At 39.8% G+C, this 18,268-nt stretch overlaps 1 protein-coding gene and 1 long non-coding RNA gene across 7 annotated transcripts in view; one reads left to right on the forward strand and one right to left on the reverse strand.

The window, feature by feature from the left end:
- Positions 1 to 18,268, forward strand: part of LOC123570529 (uncharacterized) — a 450,649-nt gene that overhangs the window by 395,277 nt on the left and 37,104 nt on the right. The window lies entirely within an intron of this gene.
- Positions 1 to 18,268, reverse strand: part of CDH11 (cadherin 11) — a 182,109-nt gene that overhangs the window by 44,647 nt on the left and 119,194 nt on the right. For 3 of the 4 annotated variants that reach the window (XM_065536991.1, XM_065536993.1, XM_065536992.1), the window contains 4 exons: positions 13,381 to 13,780; positions 7,424 to 7,718; positions 1,725 to 1,844; positions 587 to 754 (listed from right to left, as the gene is read on the reverse strand). In XM_065536991.1, coding sequence (XP_065393063.1) covers positions 587 to 754; positions 1,725 to 1,844; positions 7,424 to 7,718; positions 13,381 to 13,608 — 811 coding nt within the window. In that variant the 5' untranslated portion in view covers positions 13,609 to 13,780. The remainder of the gene's footprint in view (positions 1 to 586; positions 755 to 1,724; positions 1,845 to 7,423; positions 7,719 to 13,380; positions 13,781 to 18,268) is intronic. The other variant, XM_065536994.1, reaches the window with a different exon arrangement.

The following is an 18,268-nucleotide window of genomic DNA, read 5'->3' on the forward strand; positions in this document are numbered from 1 at the left end:
GAAAGGAAGCAGCAATCAACACACACTTGCCAACCATGCAAGTAAGCTGGTTTGGAAGTGAATACTCCAACCCCAGTGGAGCTGTCCCCAGCTGTTGCTGTGGGGAACAGAGGCACGCTGTCTCCTCCAAGCCTTGCCCAAATTCCAGACACATGATAAAAACAAATTATTATTATTATTATTATTTTAAACCACTGTTTTCCAGCAATTTGTTACATAGCAATTGATAACGGATTCAGGTACTGTTATATCCAGGTTAGAAATGGGGACACTGAGGCAGAAAAGGGTTCATTAATTACTAGATTGCATCACGACTACCAAGCAAAATACTTAGCAAAAACAGTATTTTGTTTCCAGGGTTGTAGAACTTTTCACATCTTTTCATTCTCCTACTACCTCTACTCCCCGACATTGTTATTGCTGTTGTTGTCTTGTTTTTGTGTTTTGTTTTTGTAAGAATGATACGAACTGCCCGTCGTTTTCTAGATTTTCTTTTTGATACCGGAGTAAAGCAGGAGTAGGTTAGAGGAGGCAGAGGGCTGGCTGTGGCACCACGGAAAAGGGAAAACCAAGCCCACCTACTTACTCTGCGGAAACTTTGGTGGGTTGTCATTGACATCAGTCAGTGTGATCGTCACTTTGGTTGTCCCTGAGAGTCCGCCCATATGTCCACCCATGTCCTTGGCCTGGATCACCACGTGGTACTCCTCCTTGGCCTCCCTGTCCATGTTGGGTAGGGCTGTTCTGATGATACCTAGACAGGTGAGCAGGCAACATCACAGATATTCGTTTATAACATTATGACAAGAAAGTTCTGAGCACTGAGGAAGCAATGCTGAATAAAATAGCCCATGCCCTGGGCAAGAATCATTTCAACATGATAATTACAACCAAAAGCAGCCATACTGAAGCGTCATTATGTCTTTTCAAGCAAATCATAAAACTTACTATACAACATTTGTATTTATGTTTTCCTGTACATGCAAGTAATAACCTTATTCTTCTCAGATATAAACACCCTAAAGACTGAAATATTTGAGTGGCCATTGCATGGATATCCATGACTAAACTCATACTTTTTGACTTCCAGCACAATCTTCTCTAAGTCAATTGCTGCATACAATTCATGGAAATGTTTTGATGGTGCATATTACGTTTAAAGTAGGAGGTGCATATTTCATGCAATACATTAAAATGTAAATATTAATTTGTAAAAGAGTGAACCAAATGGGTTAAATATATACAATGCTCATACAAGCATGTACTATTATCACCTGTCACTGAAAACAATGATAAATTAATAACTGAATTCTACATGATTGCTGGATATTGGCACATGTGTGCCATGCTCACTTAAATCTTTAGGAGACATTTGGAAGCTTTTTCTCTCTGTAGATATGGCAACAGTTACCTGAGAAATATAGAGAGCACTGTGGAAGCCTTAGTCCTTGTTGCTGTCTTACTTCTGGCATTAAAGTTGAGTTTTTAGATTATATTTGTTATTGGGTCATCGTGAAATATGAAAAAAACAATAATAAATGTTTCACGGTGTGCTAACTATGTGCCAAGCACAGGCCAAGTATCTAATCCTCACACTAACCCTGTAGGGTAGCCCTCTTTATTCCTTTTTCACATTTGATCAAACAGATCATTGAACAAGTTCTGATCAGGCCTGGGACTTCTTATCAACCATGTGTCACAGTCACAGTGACATTCCACAGTACCTGTCTGTGCTTCCACCGAAAAATAGGGCTGTCCTTCGAGGATACTGTACACTAACTTGGCGCTATTTCCGTAAGTGGGGTCATCTGCATCTGAAGCTGTCACCTGGATTACTGACGTTCCTTAAAAGTGAAATAAATTAATTAGCAACATCCCCTCAGCTTTTCAAAGTATGTTCTTGTTTACAAAGTCTTATTTTAAAATTAACCCTGAGGAAGGCACCACAATTATTCAACATTCTCTCATTTTCCTGGAGTTGAGATGCAAAGCAACCAGCCAACCAACCTTCCTTCCTTCTCTATAAAAATGCCCACAGTTTAAAAATGAACTCTCTGTATTTATAGTACATCCTGCATTGGTTGGTGATTAAAATAATATTACAAACATTGCAAACATATCTTACAACTCATGCACTTGAAATGTTCAGTATATCAAATAATTACATTAAAATATTCCCAAAGAGTATAATAAATGATAATTAACGATAAATTGCTTTCATGAAAGGACAGAGTGCAATCTTCCATCTGTAGCAGAACAATAAATACATCACTTTATTGTTGCTTTGCATGTAATAAAATTGCTGCTAATACTACAATTTAATTAATTTATGGCCATAAATATTGAGCAGAATGTTGTTCCCTACTGGCATGAAAATTGCATCTTCCCACCTGTAGCTGTTCTGGTAGCCATGTAACAGAAATCACCAGTAGACATCTGGTGAGAGGTAAGGGGAGCATTTATGGGTCAGAATGAAGGGAAACCAGAAAACTGAAGAAAGATGGGGCTCTGTTTTTCCTAAAAACAACTTTTGTTCCTGGCTGGTCACAAATAGCAAGTATCTGGGGCATGGCGTGCTGGGCTTCAGAGTAGGGAGAAAGGAGCTGGAAGAAGAAAACCAGCAATTATCGAATTTCTCTGTGCCAGCATGATTTGGGGGCACATTCCATGTATTTTGCCAGCATTCCTCTGCTGGGCATTTTTTACATCCACTGTAATATTGAGAAATTGAATATGAGATATATGAAGCTTTATAATCTATTTCACAAAGTTAGTAACTGCCAAAGTCTAACCCCAATCCAGCACGCAACAAAACTCAAGTTCATTCTGTAACATTTTCAGCAGAGGGGCAAGGTTCTACATGGGAGGCAAGGGAGCCACTTTCCACAGCCTCTCACTACCTTTAATTTATAGGGTTGTCAGTGATTTTTCTGTGTTGTACATCTCACTTTTTTCTAGTTATTCTTCTATAATTCATTATTTCATAGAAACAACCTCTTTGGAGCTCTTCCCATTTGTCAGTCACTATTCTAGGCAGGATAGATTTATAAAGGAAAATACCATCATCGCGTGGCTAGGGAAATTATTAATTTTTAATGCTTAATTTCCTTCTAGAACTCTGCTACATCCTTTCCAATGGTTTTGTATTTCACATCTATTTCATTTAACCTTCAACATAGTTTATATTATTCTCATTTTATAGATGGCAAAATGAAAACCTAGAAAGCTATAACAGGTTGCCTGGGTTCGCATGGCTGATTAGGAGTGCAGCCATGATTCACAGTACTGTCTGACAACAAAGACTATACTGTCATATGCCGTAATACAATGTCTGAGTCCTCAAAATAATAAGAGCCATCCATGACAAAGCCACATCCAGCATCACACTGAATGAGCAAAAGCTGGAAACATTCTCCTTCAGAGCAGGAATAAGACAAGGATGCCCACTCTCACCAGTCCTATTCAACATAGTACTGGAAGTCCTAATCAGAGCAATGAGGCAAGAGAAAGAAATAAAAGACATCCAAATAGGAAAAGAAGAAGTCAAACTATCTTTCTTCACTAATGATACGATTCTATACCTAGAAAACTCTAAAGACTCTGCCAAAAGGTTCCTAGAACTGATCAACAACTTCAGTAAAGCTTCAGAATACAAAATCAAGGTACAAAAACCAACGGCATTTCTATACATCAATAACACTCAAGCCAAGGGCCAAATCAAGAATACAGTGCAATTCACAATAGCCACAAAACAATAAAATACCTAGGAATACATCTAACCAAGGAGGTGAACTATCTCTACAAGGAGAATTTCAAAACACTGCTGAAAGAAATCATAGATGACACAAACAAATGGAATATTGATCCTTCAATGGTATTGATTCTTTCAACCCATGAGCATAGAATGTTTTCCCACTTGATATCATTAAAATGGCTACACTGCCCAAAGCAATCTACAGATTCAATGCTATTTCTATCAAACTACCAACATCGTTTTTCACAGAATTAGAAAAAAAAAAACTGTTCTAAAACTCATATGGAACCAAAAAAGAGCCCGAATAGTCAAAGCAATCCTAAGCAAAATGAACAAAGTTGGAGGAATCACCTTACCCAACTTCAAACTATACTACCAGGCTACAGTAACCAAAATAGCATGTTGCTGGTGCAAAAACAGACACACAGACCAGTGGAACAGAATAGAGAACTCAGAAATAAAGCCACACACCTGCAGCCACCTGATTATCAACAAAGTTGACAAAATTAAGCAATGAGGAAAGTACTCCCTAATCAATAAATAATGCTGGGGTAACTGGCTAGCCTGATGCAGAAGAATGAAACTGGACCCCTACCTTTCCCCATATACAAAAATTAACTTAAGGTGAATTAAAGATTTAAATGTAAGACCTCAAACTATAAAAGCCCTAGGAAAACACCCCAGGAAACACCATTCTGGACATTGGCCTTGGGAGATAATTTATGACTAGGTCCTCAAAAGCAATTGCAACAAAAATAAAAATTGACAAGCAGGACCTAATTACACTAAAGAGCTTCTGCACAACAAAGAAAACTATCAACAGAGTAAAGAGACAACCTACAGAATGGGAGAAAATATTCACAAACTACACACCCAACAAAGGTCTAGTATCCAGAATCTATAAGGAATTTAAACCATTCAACAAGTAAAAAATAATGTCATTAAAAAGTGGGCAAAAGACATGGATGGAGACTTATCAAAAGAAGATATGCAAATGGCTAACAAACATAAAAAAAAAATTGGTCGTCACTAAACATCAGAGAAATGTAAATCAAACCAATAATGAGATACCATCTCACACTAGTTAGAACAGCTGTGATTAAAAAGTCAAAAATAACATGCTGGTGAGGATGTGGAGAAAAGGAAACACATATACATTGTTGGTTGGAATGTACATTAGTTCACTCTGAAAAGCAATTTGGAAAAGTCTCAAATAAAACAATTACAATTAAAGGCTGGGCGCGGTGGCTCATGCCTATAATACTAGCACTTTGGGAGGACGAGGTGAGTGGATCACCTGAGGTCAGGAGTTCAGATCAGCCTGGCCAACATGGCAAAGCCCCTTGTGTACTAAAAATACAAAAAAACTAGCCAGTGTGGTGGTGGGCACCTGTAATCCCAGCTACTCAGGAGACTGAGGCAGGAGAATTGCTTGAACCCAGGAGGCAGAGATTGCAGTGAGCCATGATCGTGCCACTGCACTGTAGCCTGGGCAACAGAGTGAGATTCTATCTCAGGAAAAAAAAAAAAAAAGTTACAATTCAACCCAGCAATCCCATTACTCTTTATAGACCCAAAGGAAAATAAATTGTTCTACAAGAAAAACGCCTGCCCTTGTATATTTATTGCAGCACTATTCACAATAGCGAAGACATGGAGTCAACCAAGGTGTCCATCAACAGTGGATTGGATAAAAAATATGTGGGGTGTGTGCATATATATATATATACACACACACACACACACACCCTGGAATACTATGCATGGTGGCATGAATAATATCATGCCTTTGCAGCAACACGGATGCAGCTGGAGGCCATTATCCTAAGCAAATTAACACAGGAACAGAAAACCAAATACCACATGCTTTCATTTATAACTGGAGGCTAAGCATTGGGTATAAACGGACCCAATATTTACTCAGTGGGCATAATAAACATGGGATTACTAGAGTGGGGCGAGAGGGCAACTGCTGAAATCTATTGGGTACTCTGTTCACTACCTGAGTGATGGGGTCATCCATACCACAAACCTCAGTGTTACACAGTATATTCATGTATATTCACTCAATAAACCTGCACATGGGCTGGGCACGATGGCTCACATCTGTAATCCCAGCACTTTGGGACGCTGAGGTGGGCAGATCACTTGAGGTCAGGAGTTCAAGACCAGCCTGACCAACATGGTGAAACCCCATCTGTACTAAAAACACACACACACACACAAAAATTAGCCGGGCATGGTGGTGCGCACCTGTAATCCCAGCTACTCGGAAGGCTGAGGCAGGAGATTTGCTTGAACCCGGGAGACAGAGGTTGTAGTGAGCCGAGATAGCATCACTGCACTCCAGCCTGGGTAACAGATGGAGACTCTGTCTCAAAATAAAATAAAATAAAATAAAATAAAATAAAATAAAATAAAATAAACCTGCACATGTACCCCCGAATCTAAAATAAAAATTGAAACTGAAAAAAAAAAAAAAAAAAAAAAAGAAAGCCTGAATGTTATACCTAAACATCAATGAGCCCGCAAAGGTGAGAATAATGATGAAAATTTCCCCGGATTATATATTTTGATGACTTGACTTTCCACCCCATCCCGACCCCTGACACTCAGTTGCTGACACTGCTGTTTCCTCTATATGGATTTATTTGATATTTGTTGTTTCTCATTATAATACACATGCTAAATGCCAAGAGGCTACAGGACTGGGCAGGGAAAATGGAAGAGACGAAGGTGGGAAATGGCTCAGACTGGCTTTTGATAAGTACCTGACTTTTCCCTGTGGAGAAAGAATACACCAGTTTCTGGCATAAAAAGCTCTGTATGCACAGTGGAAGGATCCTAGCCTTCTAAAGTCAAACCTACCTTTCTTAAGTAGGTTGATTTCCTATACTTGGTGCTGGGTTTTCTCGTCTGTAAAACGATCCTGAATTCATTGGAGCTCTAAGACTCTTTTAAGCAGACTCACTCCCTGAATAGAACAGTTCTACTCACTGTTTGAAAGACAAACCTTTCTTAATATGAGGAATGTTTCTCAAAAGAAACATTATATAAATGTTTCATTATGTGCATGTTATAAAGAAAGCTATTGCCAGAAGGTGGCTAATTCTTTGAAGAAATCTTTCAAAAAATTATCCTTTAGCAACTTAATATGTCTTCAAGCATGTTGCAAAGATATACCTACTTCTGAATTAATACATGGTGACATAGTGCTGTGGCTAAATGTGCATTTTAGATCCATTTAATTGCACAAATGTCCCTAAAGAAATTAGCTAACTTGTTTCTGGCGTGGGTTTCCTATCTGTGAAATATGGTGAGTTGGAATTACCCTACTGTAAAGATTAATCATTGCAAAAACTAAATAAAATAGTGCATGTAAGTCATTAATTAGCACAGTGTCTACAGGCAACAAATATTACCATTGTCATTACCTATTAGACATCAATATGCCCTAGTGACTGAATGTGTATTAGCTCTATTCCTACAAGACTAGAAACTGTTATTCCCATTTTACAGAGGAACAAAAGAATTTTTGTTCCTTTTGTTATTTTGCCATAAAAGATACAGAAGAAGCTCTACCTCCTGATTTGGAAGAACGGGCTTCAGCCCACCCACCACAGAGACACCAGGCCTGGAAGCAGAGCAGGCCCCTCCTACGGTACGCACCCACATTGGACCTCTCGGGCACGTTGGCATGATAGGTCTCATGCAGGAACTCCGGAGGGTTGTCATTAATGTCCTGGACCTTGACAATGAATTCTGACGGTGGCTCCAGTGGCCGGTTGGTGTCCCTGTCCACCGCCTGAGCCATCAGCGTGTACTGGGCTCTCTCTTCTCGATCCAACGTCTTGGTGGCATGAATGTTCCCTGATTTGTCATCAATCACGAAAATGGTTCCAGCTCCTTCACCTGAGAGAATGTATTTGATGTTCCCATCACCAGAGTCAATATCCGAATGAAGCTGGAAAAAAGAGAAATTGAGATTTTTAATTTCATGAGGAATGCAGTGGGGAAACTCACTTACAAGTGATTGCAACAATCTGCTGCACACACACACGCCAGGAAAGGGAGATGTTCTCATCCTATTTTACAACAGGAGAAAGGCGACCTTAGAGAATATCATAGCCGTGGCCAAGGTCACACTGCAGAACAGTGAAGCCAGAGTTCAAATAAATAAATATATTATATATATATATGTATATGTATATATACATACACACACACATATATGTATATTCTAACATTCATGCTCTCCCTTCACCTCTTTCCATATATATGCACATATACAAAATACAAAAACCTAAACGTATCTCAATAGTTTGAAATAAATGTGTGTTTATTTTTAAAAACATATTAGCAAACATTCATGCAATAAGTAAGTCTTCCTCTCAACTCTGACTCCCGTTCCTTCATTTTCTCCTCTGCTCAGAGATTATCACTGTAACCAGTTTCTTGTGAATCCTCTAAGAGATATTCTATTCTATGCATATGCAAGGAAATCTACACAAATACATATGCACTCTAGTTTATCATTATACAGTAAAGTTCCAGAGTACACACACCATTCTTCACCTCATCCTTTTCCTCTAACAATAAATTCAGGTGACCATTCCACGTTTATAACTATAGATCTTCCTCATCCACTGTATGGAGGTTATTATCTTTTTAAAAAATTTTTTGTTTTGGGGGTTTGTTTTTGAGGTGAAGTCTCACTCTGTCACCCAGGCTGGAGTGCAATGGCGTGATCTCGGTTCACTGCAGCCACCGCCTCCCATGTTCAAGTGATTTCTCCTAAATCAGCCTCCCAAGTAGCTGGGATTACAGGCACACGCTACCACACCCAGCTCATTTTTGTATTTTTAGTAGAGACAGGGTTTCACCATGTTTCCCAGGCTGGTCTCGAACCCCTGACCTCAAGTGATCTGCCTGCCTCAGCCTCCCAAAGTGCTGGGAATACAGACATGAGCCACCACGCCCGGCCAATGGTTTTTTTGTATTTTTTTTTTTTTTAGCAGTCTCCTTCTAAAGAACACTTAGCTTGTTTCCTGGCTTTTGTTACTACAAACAATTGAACTGATCAGATCTTTCCAGAAGGCCTGCTTTGCGGTACACAGGGTATGAGGATTTGGGGATGTGACCTGCCTGAAAGAAGTGTCCATCCTAACCCTAAAGGCAGGTAGGACTAGTGGTATGGGTTGGTATGTATACAATTTCTTAGGTGTCAGAAAGAATCTTAAACATCCCCAAGTTTGTCTTCTTTGACAGAGCTTAGAGATAAGATGATATTTGCCTAAATTCACACTTATAAGGCCCAAGAAATCAACTAGGTCTCTTAACTTACAACCATCTTCTGTTCCACCTCACTCTGCTCTGTGTTTTCAAACACGAAAGTATCCCAAAAATCACATCTGGTTTCCCTGTAACAAAAACACTCCTCACCCCGCCTTGCTGTTCAACCTCAATTTCTGCAGCTGTCATTTTAATCTGAGGTCCTTGGTCCTCATTCTGCCCTTTGTGGGAAAAAGCAAGCATTATTTTTACTGTTCTAGTGGGTTTCAAGAGCAGTCAAGTAGCAAAAAAGACCTTGGTTCTACCTACTAAGTAAGAAAAGCCATTGCAAACTAGAGAGCTTTATTCAAATGGTATTTAAAATAACAAAAAAGAGGTCAGGCACACTGGCTCATGCCTGTAATCTCAGCATTTTGGGATGCTGAGGCAGGTGGATCACTTGAGGTTAGGGGTTCGAGAACAGCCTGGCCAATATGCTGAAACCCCATCTCTAGAAAAAATACAAAAATTAACCGGGCATGATTAATTAATTTTAATTAATTAATTAAAATAAAAACTATGATTATTATCAATGCCATTTAAATAGTAATAATATTAGTATTATTTATTACTAATGCCATTTTTATGTTTTTGTGAAAATTGGTATTTTATTATTTCAATTTAAATTATTACTATGAGACTAAGGCCTAGAGACCTTACCTCATGATTATTATTATGAGACTAAGGCCTAGAGACCTTGCTCATAAAGCAAGGTTGAATACATTGATTTTTAAATATTTAGTTTTCTTTCAATTTCCCCAAAGATATCTAACTGATTTGCAGTGCTTCAGTGAAACCACATTATTTCAGCTCAGGGAGTTACCTGTAGGTACAAATTACAAAGACCATTTTGTTTTTAGTACTCTTTGTTTCTCGGAGGAAAAAATAAACAGACTTTCCTTCAGAATTTATTATTCATAACAATGTGTTGTCATGAAATTATGGCTAACACATTTCTGATGAATAAGTCCATTTGACAGTAAAACACAAAGCTGTTTGATGGCCTAGGACGGATGAACAGAATTGCCCCAATCTTCATTCAGTCAAGTTTCCTTAATGAAGGCAAAGTTCCTGCCCGCACTCCCATCTCAGGGAAGGCTTACCTTTGTTCTTCTGCTTACCCTGCTGCAGACCTGGCAGAAGTTAAGGGCAAAGACGTACGAATGAGGAACAAGAAACTATAAATACAATGCTGACTTTAATGGGAATGCCCAGACATTGAATCTTTCTAGAGGCCTTCCTATATTACATATAAAATTGGCAAGTTTCTTGAAAATTAACCAGATCTATTTCATGATCAGCCAAATAACTAAAAATTTAACAAAACATTTCGTATTATTTTTCTACTTTGTTTTCAGGTCGAGAAGTTGGATATAACTTCTCTTTTTTGTATCTAACAAAGATGATTTATACAATTGACATGGATACTTACTAGGCTCCACACACACACACACACACACACACACACACACACACACACACAACACAAAACAACACAGTTTCAGAAACCATTCAGCGCTATCAAGGGATCCAGTTGCTGAGGCATACACAGCCAATTCCTAACTCCAAAGACGAATGGCTTCCCTCTCTGCATAGCACAGCATGACACAGGCTGTATTTCCACAAGAAATCTGAAAGTCCATGGTTTACCAAATTTCACTTTTTCAGGGCATCTTGAGTATTCAACCTTGAATGTCATCAAATCAAAGGTTGTTAGGAAATAAACCATCTACTCCATCCCTCCTATTTCTAGGGAACTGTCTCAGCACATTTCAGAAGAAAGGTCCACAGGACCAACCACTTTATTTACTTTTCCCCTATCCAACCTGACATCAGATTCATCCTCATGCGCCTAGGTTTTGAAGGTCACACAGCATGAATAATACTAGAGTTTTCCTTTTCCCTCTTTTTTTTCCTATATTTTCTTCTAGTAGGCACGACAATTGCTTATTCCACAGAGATGCTGAAATGACTCTCCAGATCCTGTTTCTTCTGCAACCCCCAACCTGAACACACACACACTGCTTCCCATTGAGAAAGTCCCCAAAGCAGAAGGTTCTATTCATATCTCAGAATGATTCATGCACAGCCCTTCACATCATTCAAGTTCCACATCCCTTGCCATGGCTGAAATCTATTTTTCCTCTCTGGGCACACAGCCCATCTCCTCTACTTAGGGAATTCCATATGCCAATTATTTCCATTTCCATTTCTCACGTCGACTTCCACATATTTCCATTTGGGATATAAATGAGTGAAATTCCTTTGGTACATCTTCAAGAAGAAATTTTTCCAAACTTACACAATGTCATTGAGATTCTAACATGAATCTCCTTCAAGTATGTCAATTATGTGAATATGAAGTGCTGTTCTCATGTAAAAGAACAATTAAGATAACTTTGTAGAAATCAGTAGGGTTCAGAAACCCCAAAAACCTACTGTCTTTCCCTTTTACCTTCCACTGGATAATTCTTGTTCATCTTTTAGGTTACAGGTTATTCCCATGTTCTCCTTGAAACCTTCCTTTGACATCTCTCCCAAATATTACTATGTAAATTCATAATCATTTACATAGAATTTCCTCATTATTACTCTTTTTCTTTTTTTTATTTTTATTTTTTTAATTGCTTAGGTAACTGTCTCTTTTCCACTAGACCTCTTTGAGGTCAGGAGCTATCTTAATCTAGTTTACATTTTGCCTAGCACAGCAGCTCCACATCATAGGATTTCAGTTCTTAGGTATCTAAAGATCTTTTTGTTTTCTGTTTCTTCTTTTTTTTGGAGATGGAGGCCTTTGTCTCATAATAATAATTTAAATTTAAATAATAAAAATACTTTAACAAAAAATATGAAAATTGCATTAGTAATGAATAATACTATTAATATTGTTCATATTAACTGGCATTGTTAATAATTATCTCATTTATTTATTTATTTTTTATTTATTTTTTGAGACAGAGTCTTACTCTGTCTCCCAGGCTGGAGTGCAGTGGCGCATCTCGGCTTACTGCAACCACTCCCTCCCAGGTTCAAGCAATTCTCCTGCCTCAGCCTGGAGTAGTTGGGATTACAGGCACTCGTCACCACGCCTGGCTAATATTTGTATTGTTAGTAGAGACGGGGTTTCTCCATACTGGGCAGGCTCATCTCGAACTCCTGACATCCAATGATTCACCTGCCTCAGCCTCCTGGAGTGCTGGGATTACAGGTGTGAGCCACTGCGCTGGCCACACATATCTTTTTGTGGTTTTAATGTCACTATCATCTGAAAGATAACTGTATATTTTATTACAAATGCTAGTGGGGAGATAATTTTCCAGACTCTCTTGAATTTGTATTTTGGACTCTCTTCCTCTACTTGCACTTTTCTGTGAGGGATACACAGAGACCACAGAGCCTGGAATGGGCAGTCATCTCACTGGGTTTTACCATTGTGGAAACAGGGATAAAACCACATCCAACCTTCTGATACATATTCGTTCGTCTCCTCAAAGTTGGATCTAGCACCAGGACATAAGTACACAAGGATGGCACTGCCCCTGACACAAAGCAGCTTGAAGTCTAGTCAAGTAAACAGATTAATAAGTAGACACATCGAATACAGAAAGGAAAGCTATGATAAAGGGTCAAAGGAGGCGCATTCAGGTTGGGATGAGGGTGTGGTCAGGGAAATGCCTTCAGCTGGAAAATGGTTAAACCAATTATGGCTATGTCTGTTTAATGGGCTATTAAGCAGTCATTCAAAATGGAGTTTGAGCCTGGCGTAGTGACTCAGGCCTGCAATCCCAACACTTTGGGAGACTGATGAGGGAGGATCACTTAGGTCAGGGGTTTGAAGTCAACCTGGGCAACACAGCAAGACCCTTTCTCTACAAAAAATAAAATAAAATACAAATTAGCCAGGCATGGTGGCATGAGCCTGTAGTCCCAGCTACTCAGGAGGCTAAAGCAGGAGGATCCTTTGAGGCCAGGAGTTTGAGATTACAGTGAGCTATGATCACACTACTGCATGCCAGTCTGGGCAACAGAGAGAGACTCCATATTTAAATAATATGATAAATGAGTTTTATGATATAACTCCATAAAACTAAATGGAAAAACCTAAGAAGTATTCTCAACATGGATAAGTGTCTGGAATAACATATTATGTACAATATTTGGGTGGTTTTACTGGCTGTTCAGGCCATTGGTGTTTTCTCTCTTAGATGCCTGTGGGCCTTTTGTTTCTTTCTGGCCACAGGCGATTATTCCAGTGGTGGGATGGAGAGCTCAGGATTGAGGGAAGGCAGCCTTACCCTGCCCACAAGCACGGGGTCAGGCCCGGTGTACTCCTCTATCACGAAGAACTGGTTCCAGACCCAGCCACGCTTGGAGCGCTGTAGCACCTGCCCCTCCTTGCCCTTCTCGTGGTGTCCATGGAAGGAGGGCCGCAGGTGGCCCCGCCGCTCTGGGGCAAAGGCCTGACTGTGGCACAGCATGCCCAGGCACACCAGGGCGGCTTGTAAACAGTAGTTCTCCTTCATTTTTGGTTACGTGGTAGGCACAGGAGAATGCAGCTGTCACCCCTTCCACCAACCGTGCGGTGGTCTTGCCGAGGGTGGCCTCCCGGACGTGTCACGCAGACCTCTCTTGGGATGGAATGTCTCTGCTGGCTGAGCTCATCACGTCAGGGCTGCCCACGTCCCCAGTCAGCTTCTGCAAGCAGAGAGAGGTTGGATTAGCTGCAGGCCGAATCCCCACTTCATTTCCATTCCATTCACTAAGCCTTCAGGACTGGGCATCAGTTTTATCACGTGGGAACTACCGGCTTTGGGGAAGCTCACCGACTGCTTTGAGCTCAGCTTGCCCATTTATGAAGTGAGGATAACAGTGTACCCACTACAAAGCTGCCACTGGGATTCAATGAGTAATGCATATAAGTCTCTTAGCACGATGCCTGGTACTAGTAAGCACTCCATATTTAACTGTTATTATAATTGATCAAAACGGTGCTTATATATGATTTTTTAATAAGAAAACAGGGAATTAAAGGAGTCCAGATGGGGAACATATAATCCACACTGGGGTTCAGTTCAGGGAGAGGATGGATGGCTGGACTCAATCCTTTAGTGAGGATTGCTGTAATAAGAAAGGAAAGTGTGGGATTCTGTGCAGAAGGAACATCACATCCAAAAGCACAGTGTGTTCCAAGATGTTCAGCATGCCTGGAGGTAGTAATGAAGAAGGCGGGCAGGCAGTGGATCCTGTTAGAGAAGGGATGTAGGGGGAAGATCCCAGGAAACCATTGATGGCTACTGAAATATTTATAGGAGAAATAATGGGTCAAGGTCTCTTTGGTAAATCAGTTAAGGGTATAGTGTCAATTCAAGGAGGAAGATTTGCTTTTGTCTGGCAAAGATCCATCCACGAAGCCAAATATCCTACCTTGCTTAGCCTGGAAGTCTCAGAAAGGATATTTTACAAGCTTTCACTAACTAGGAGAAGGAAAATAAAACAAAACAGTATGTCCTACTAACCAGCCCAAGGTCGTGTTCCCAGCACCCAGCCATGACTGAGCTACTCAACACCAGTGAGGATAAGCCATTAATGCCTTTCACCTTTCTACACTCTTCAGAGGTTTTTGACCCACAATCACTCCTGTCCTCTCTCCAGCACTCTGGTTCTCATTGGCAGTCCTTAACTCCTGCCTTGGGTTCTGGACTTCTTCATCGGACTTTCTCATGCTGAAAACTTAATTCTTCTCTAAGGAATTCCCCTTGCTTGTTCTCCTCTCTTAGAACCATACATTTGTTTTCTGGAGAATCACCTTCTCTCTCTGGAGTGCCACCCAGACTCCAGAAAGAGAATCAGATGAGTTCACCACCAATGTGAGGGAACCTGAGATAGTTCTTTTTCAGGAGGATGACACATTGATATTGAAGATAACGTTCTATTTCAGCATCTGTGTCTAAATGAAACTGAAAAACTTATTGGGCATTGTAGGGATCACTGTCATCACCTAATTTTTTTGCTATCTTCTTTGGGTGAAATGGTTCAGGGAAAAAGGGAGCAAGAAGGAAAGAGCATGGATCTTGGCATAGTGGAAGGTACATAGACTTAGAGGTCAGCTGCAGATGGATCAGAATACCACTTCCATATTTTACAATCTGGGTTACTTTGGGCATGCCAATCAATCACTCTGAACCTCAATGTTTTCATGTGAACAATGAGGATGACAAGAATTGTTGCACCCATACAGGCCTGAACACAGAGTTGGGAACTGGGCATGCACTAGGCTCCTTCTTCTTTTCCCAGAGTGTCACAATACAGGGGAAGATCTCAAGAAACCACTGACGGTTATGGAAATATTTACAGGAGAAATAATGGGTCAAGGTCTGATATGGTTTGGCTGTGTCCCCACCCAAATCTCATCTTGAATTTAATATGTGTTGTGGGAGAGACCCAGTGGGAGGCAACTGAATCATGGTTGCAGGTCTTTGCCATGCTGTTCTCATGATAGTGAATAAGTCTCAGGAGATCTGACAGGTTTATAAGGGGAAGTTTCCCTGCACAAGCTCTCTCTTTGCCTGCTGCCATCCGTGTAAGATGTGACTTGCTCCTCCTTGCCTTCCACCATAATTGTGAGGCTTCCTCAGCCACATGGAACTGTAAGGGTACCCATGCCTTGAACATGGAGATGCCTCAAAGAGGGTGATGAGGTGCTTTCTCCAAGATGGGCACTGAGAACAAACGAGTTACTTGGGATACCATAGCCATCTGACCTCAGCAACCTAGAAAATAAAAGAACTGGTGAAATTATAATTTGTAGATACAGGTCCATTCCATTTTGATGACCTTTGACTATACCAGCCCAAGTCTTTCTGTTTCCTTTGTAATATGGCAAAGTGGTATCTGGGAGGCCACAGATGTGCACTTAATGCCTAGTGACTGTCACTTTTCTCAATAATATTTTGGGATGGTATTATGTTAGTCTTTATTCAAGGAATAGGGGAGTTGAAATCTTTAATATTTGTTGTAAACAGACACTTTGGGAAATGTAAAAGGCTACGTGGGAGAGAGAGAAAGATGGAAAAGGCAGTGTCATCATTTAGCAGCTTCTTCCTGACATTCAGGCACTTTAATAGTACATCAGATGCTGTTTCTAGAAAGCCAAACTGACTGTTTGGAAAGAGCACAAAGAAGGCCCCAGGAGGGGTTAGATGCTAAAATGAGGCAATATGAAACAACAGAAAGATTTCTGGGCAGAAGTCATGAAACTTGAGATTTGGTGGAGAATCTGGCACTAATTTGCCATGGAACATCATTGATTCTACTCTCAGAGGCTCTGTCTCACTCTGTAAAATGAAGCCTGTGTAAAATTTTCTTCAGATGGCTTCATATTCACAATTAGTTTCAGTGAACTAGTGATGGGCATTTCTTCTGATTCATACAGTATCTCCTTACTAGACTGGAAACTTCTGAATGGATGGGATTATATCTTATTCACATTTGTATGTCTGGCACCTGAGCACAAAGCAGGCCATCAATAAAATTTTAATATATGATTTGAATCTCAAATTTCAACTCCAAACTTGACATTGACTCTGTGAAAACTCAAGAAGAAGAAAGAAAGAAAAAGGAAACAGCATATGGGGAGGCAAGATCCCTGCCCATCTTGCACCATGCCAAGTATTAAATACTCATTCACACAGTGATAAATTATTCTTGCATATAAGCTGTGAAGTGTATTAGAAAGAAAGGGTTTAATTAAAGTTGATATTTCTTCACCTCTTTCTTCTGGCTGCCATTTTGCTGTAAAGCACAATTATTTCTAACACTAGAAGTGTTGAAACAAGATGACAACTTTTTTTTCTTGTATAAAAAAATGTCTAGCTTAATACTAATGAATTTAAGAGTTTCCACATGATCAATAAACAATAACATTCAATCTGTTAAAAAGATTAAATTATCTCTTTTCTTCTTTTGGAAAGAATACTGAATCAACTTGCTTTTAAGAGCAATGGCCCGTCATTTTAAATGCTTATATGACTATATGTAATACAGAAAGTTATTTTTATGGTTAATCTTAGGTACATATAAGATTGATTTTAAGACATAATTTTTTTAAAAAAATATTCACTTTCAGAATGAAAATTTATGTAGCAAGTTCTTTTCCTTAGCTACTGTTCTAAAAGCTTTACAAATAGTAACTCATCTATTAATTTCTATAACAACCTTATGAATAGGAGACATGAATATTCTTCTCTTAAAGGATGAGGAAACTGAGTCCCAGACACATTAAACAACTTATGCAGACTTACACTTCTAGTAAATAGCAGACCTGAGATTTGAACTCATGGCGTCAGGCCCTAGAAACCATGTTCTTTTTTTTTTTTTCTTTTTATTATTATTATTATTATACTTTAAGTTCTAGGGTACATGTGCATAACGTGCAGGTTTGTTACATATGTATACTTGTGCCATGTTGCTGTGCTGCACCCATCAACTCGTCAGCACCCATCAACTCGTCATTTACATCAGGTATAACTCCCAATGCAATCCCTCCCCCCTCCCCCCTCCCCCCTCCCCATGATAGGCCCCAGTGTGTGATGTTCCCCTTCCCGAGTCCAAGTGATCTCATTGTTCAGTTCCCACCTATGAGTGAGAACATGTGGTGTTTGGTTTTCTGTTCTTGTGATAGTTTGCTAAGAATGATGGTTTCCAGCTGCATCCATGTCCCTACAAAGGACACAAACTCATCCTTTTTTATGGCTGCATAGTATTCCATGGAGTATATGAGCCACATTTTCTTAATCCAGTCTGTCACTGATGGACATTTGGGTTGATTCCAAGTCTTTGCTATTGTGAATAGTGCCGCAATAAACATACGTGTGCATGTGTCTTTATAGCAGCATGATTTCTAATCCTTTGGGTATATCCCCAGTAATGGGATGGCTGGGTCATATGGTACATCTAGTTCTAGATCCTTGAGGAATCGCCATACTGTTTTCCATAATGGTTGAACTAGTTTACAATCCCACCAACAGTGTAAAAGTGTTCCTATTTCTCCACAGCCTCTCCAGCACCTGTTGTTTCCTGACTTTTTAATGATCACCATTCTAACTGGTGTGAGATGGTATCTCATTGTGGTTTTGATTTGCATTTCTCTGATGGCCAGTGATGATGAGCATTTTTTCATGTGTC

The sequence above is a fragment of the Macaca fascicularis genome, chromosome 20 (assembly GCF_037993035.2).
Source record: "Macaca fascicularis isolate 582-1 chromosome 20, T2T-MFA8v1.1".
In the NCBI taxonomy this organism is placed as follows: Eukaryota; Metazoa; Chordata; class Mammalia; order Primates; family Cercopithecidae; genus Macaca; species Macaca fascicularis.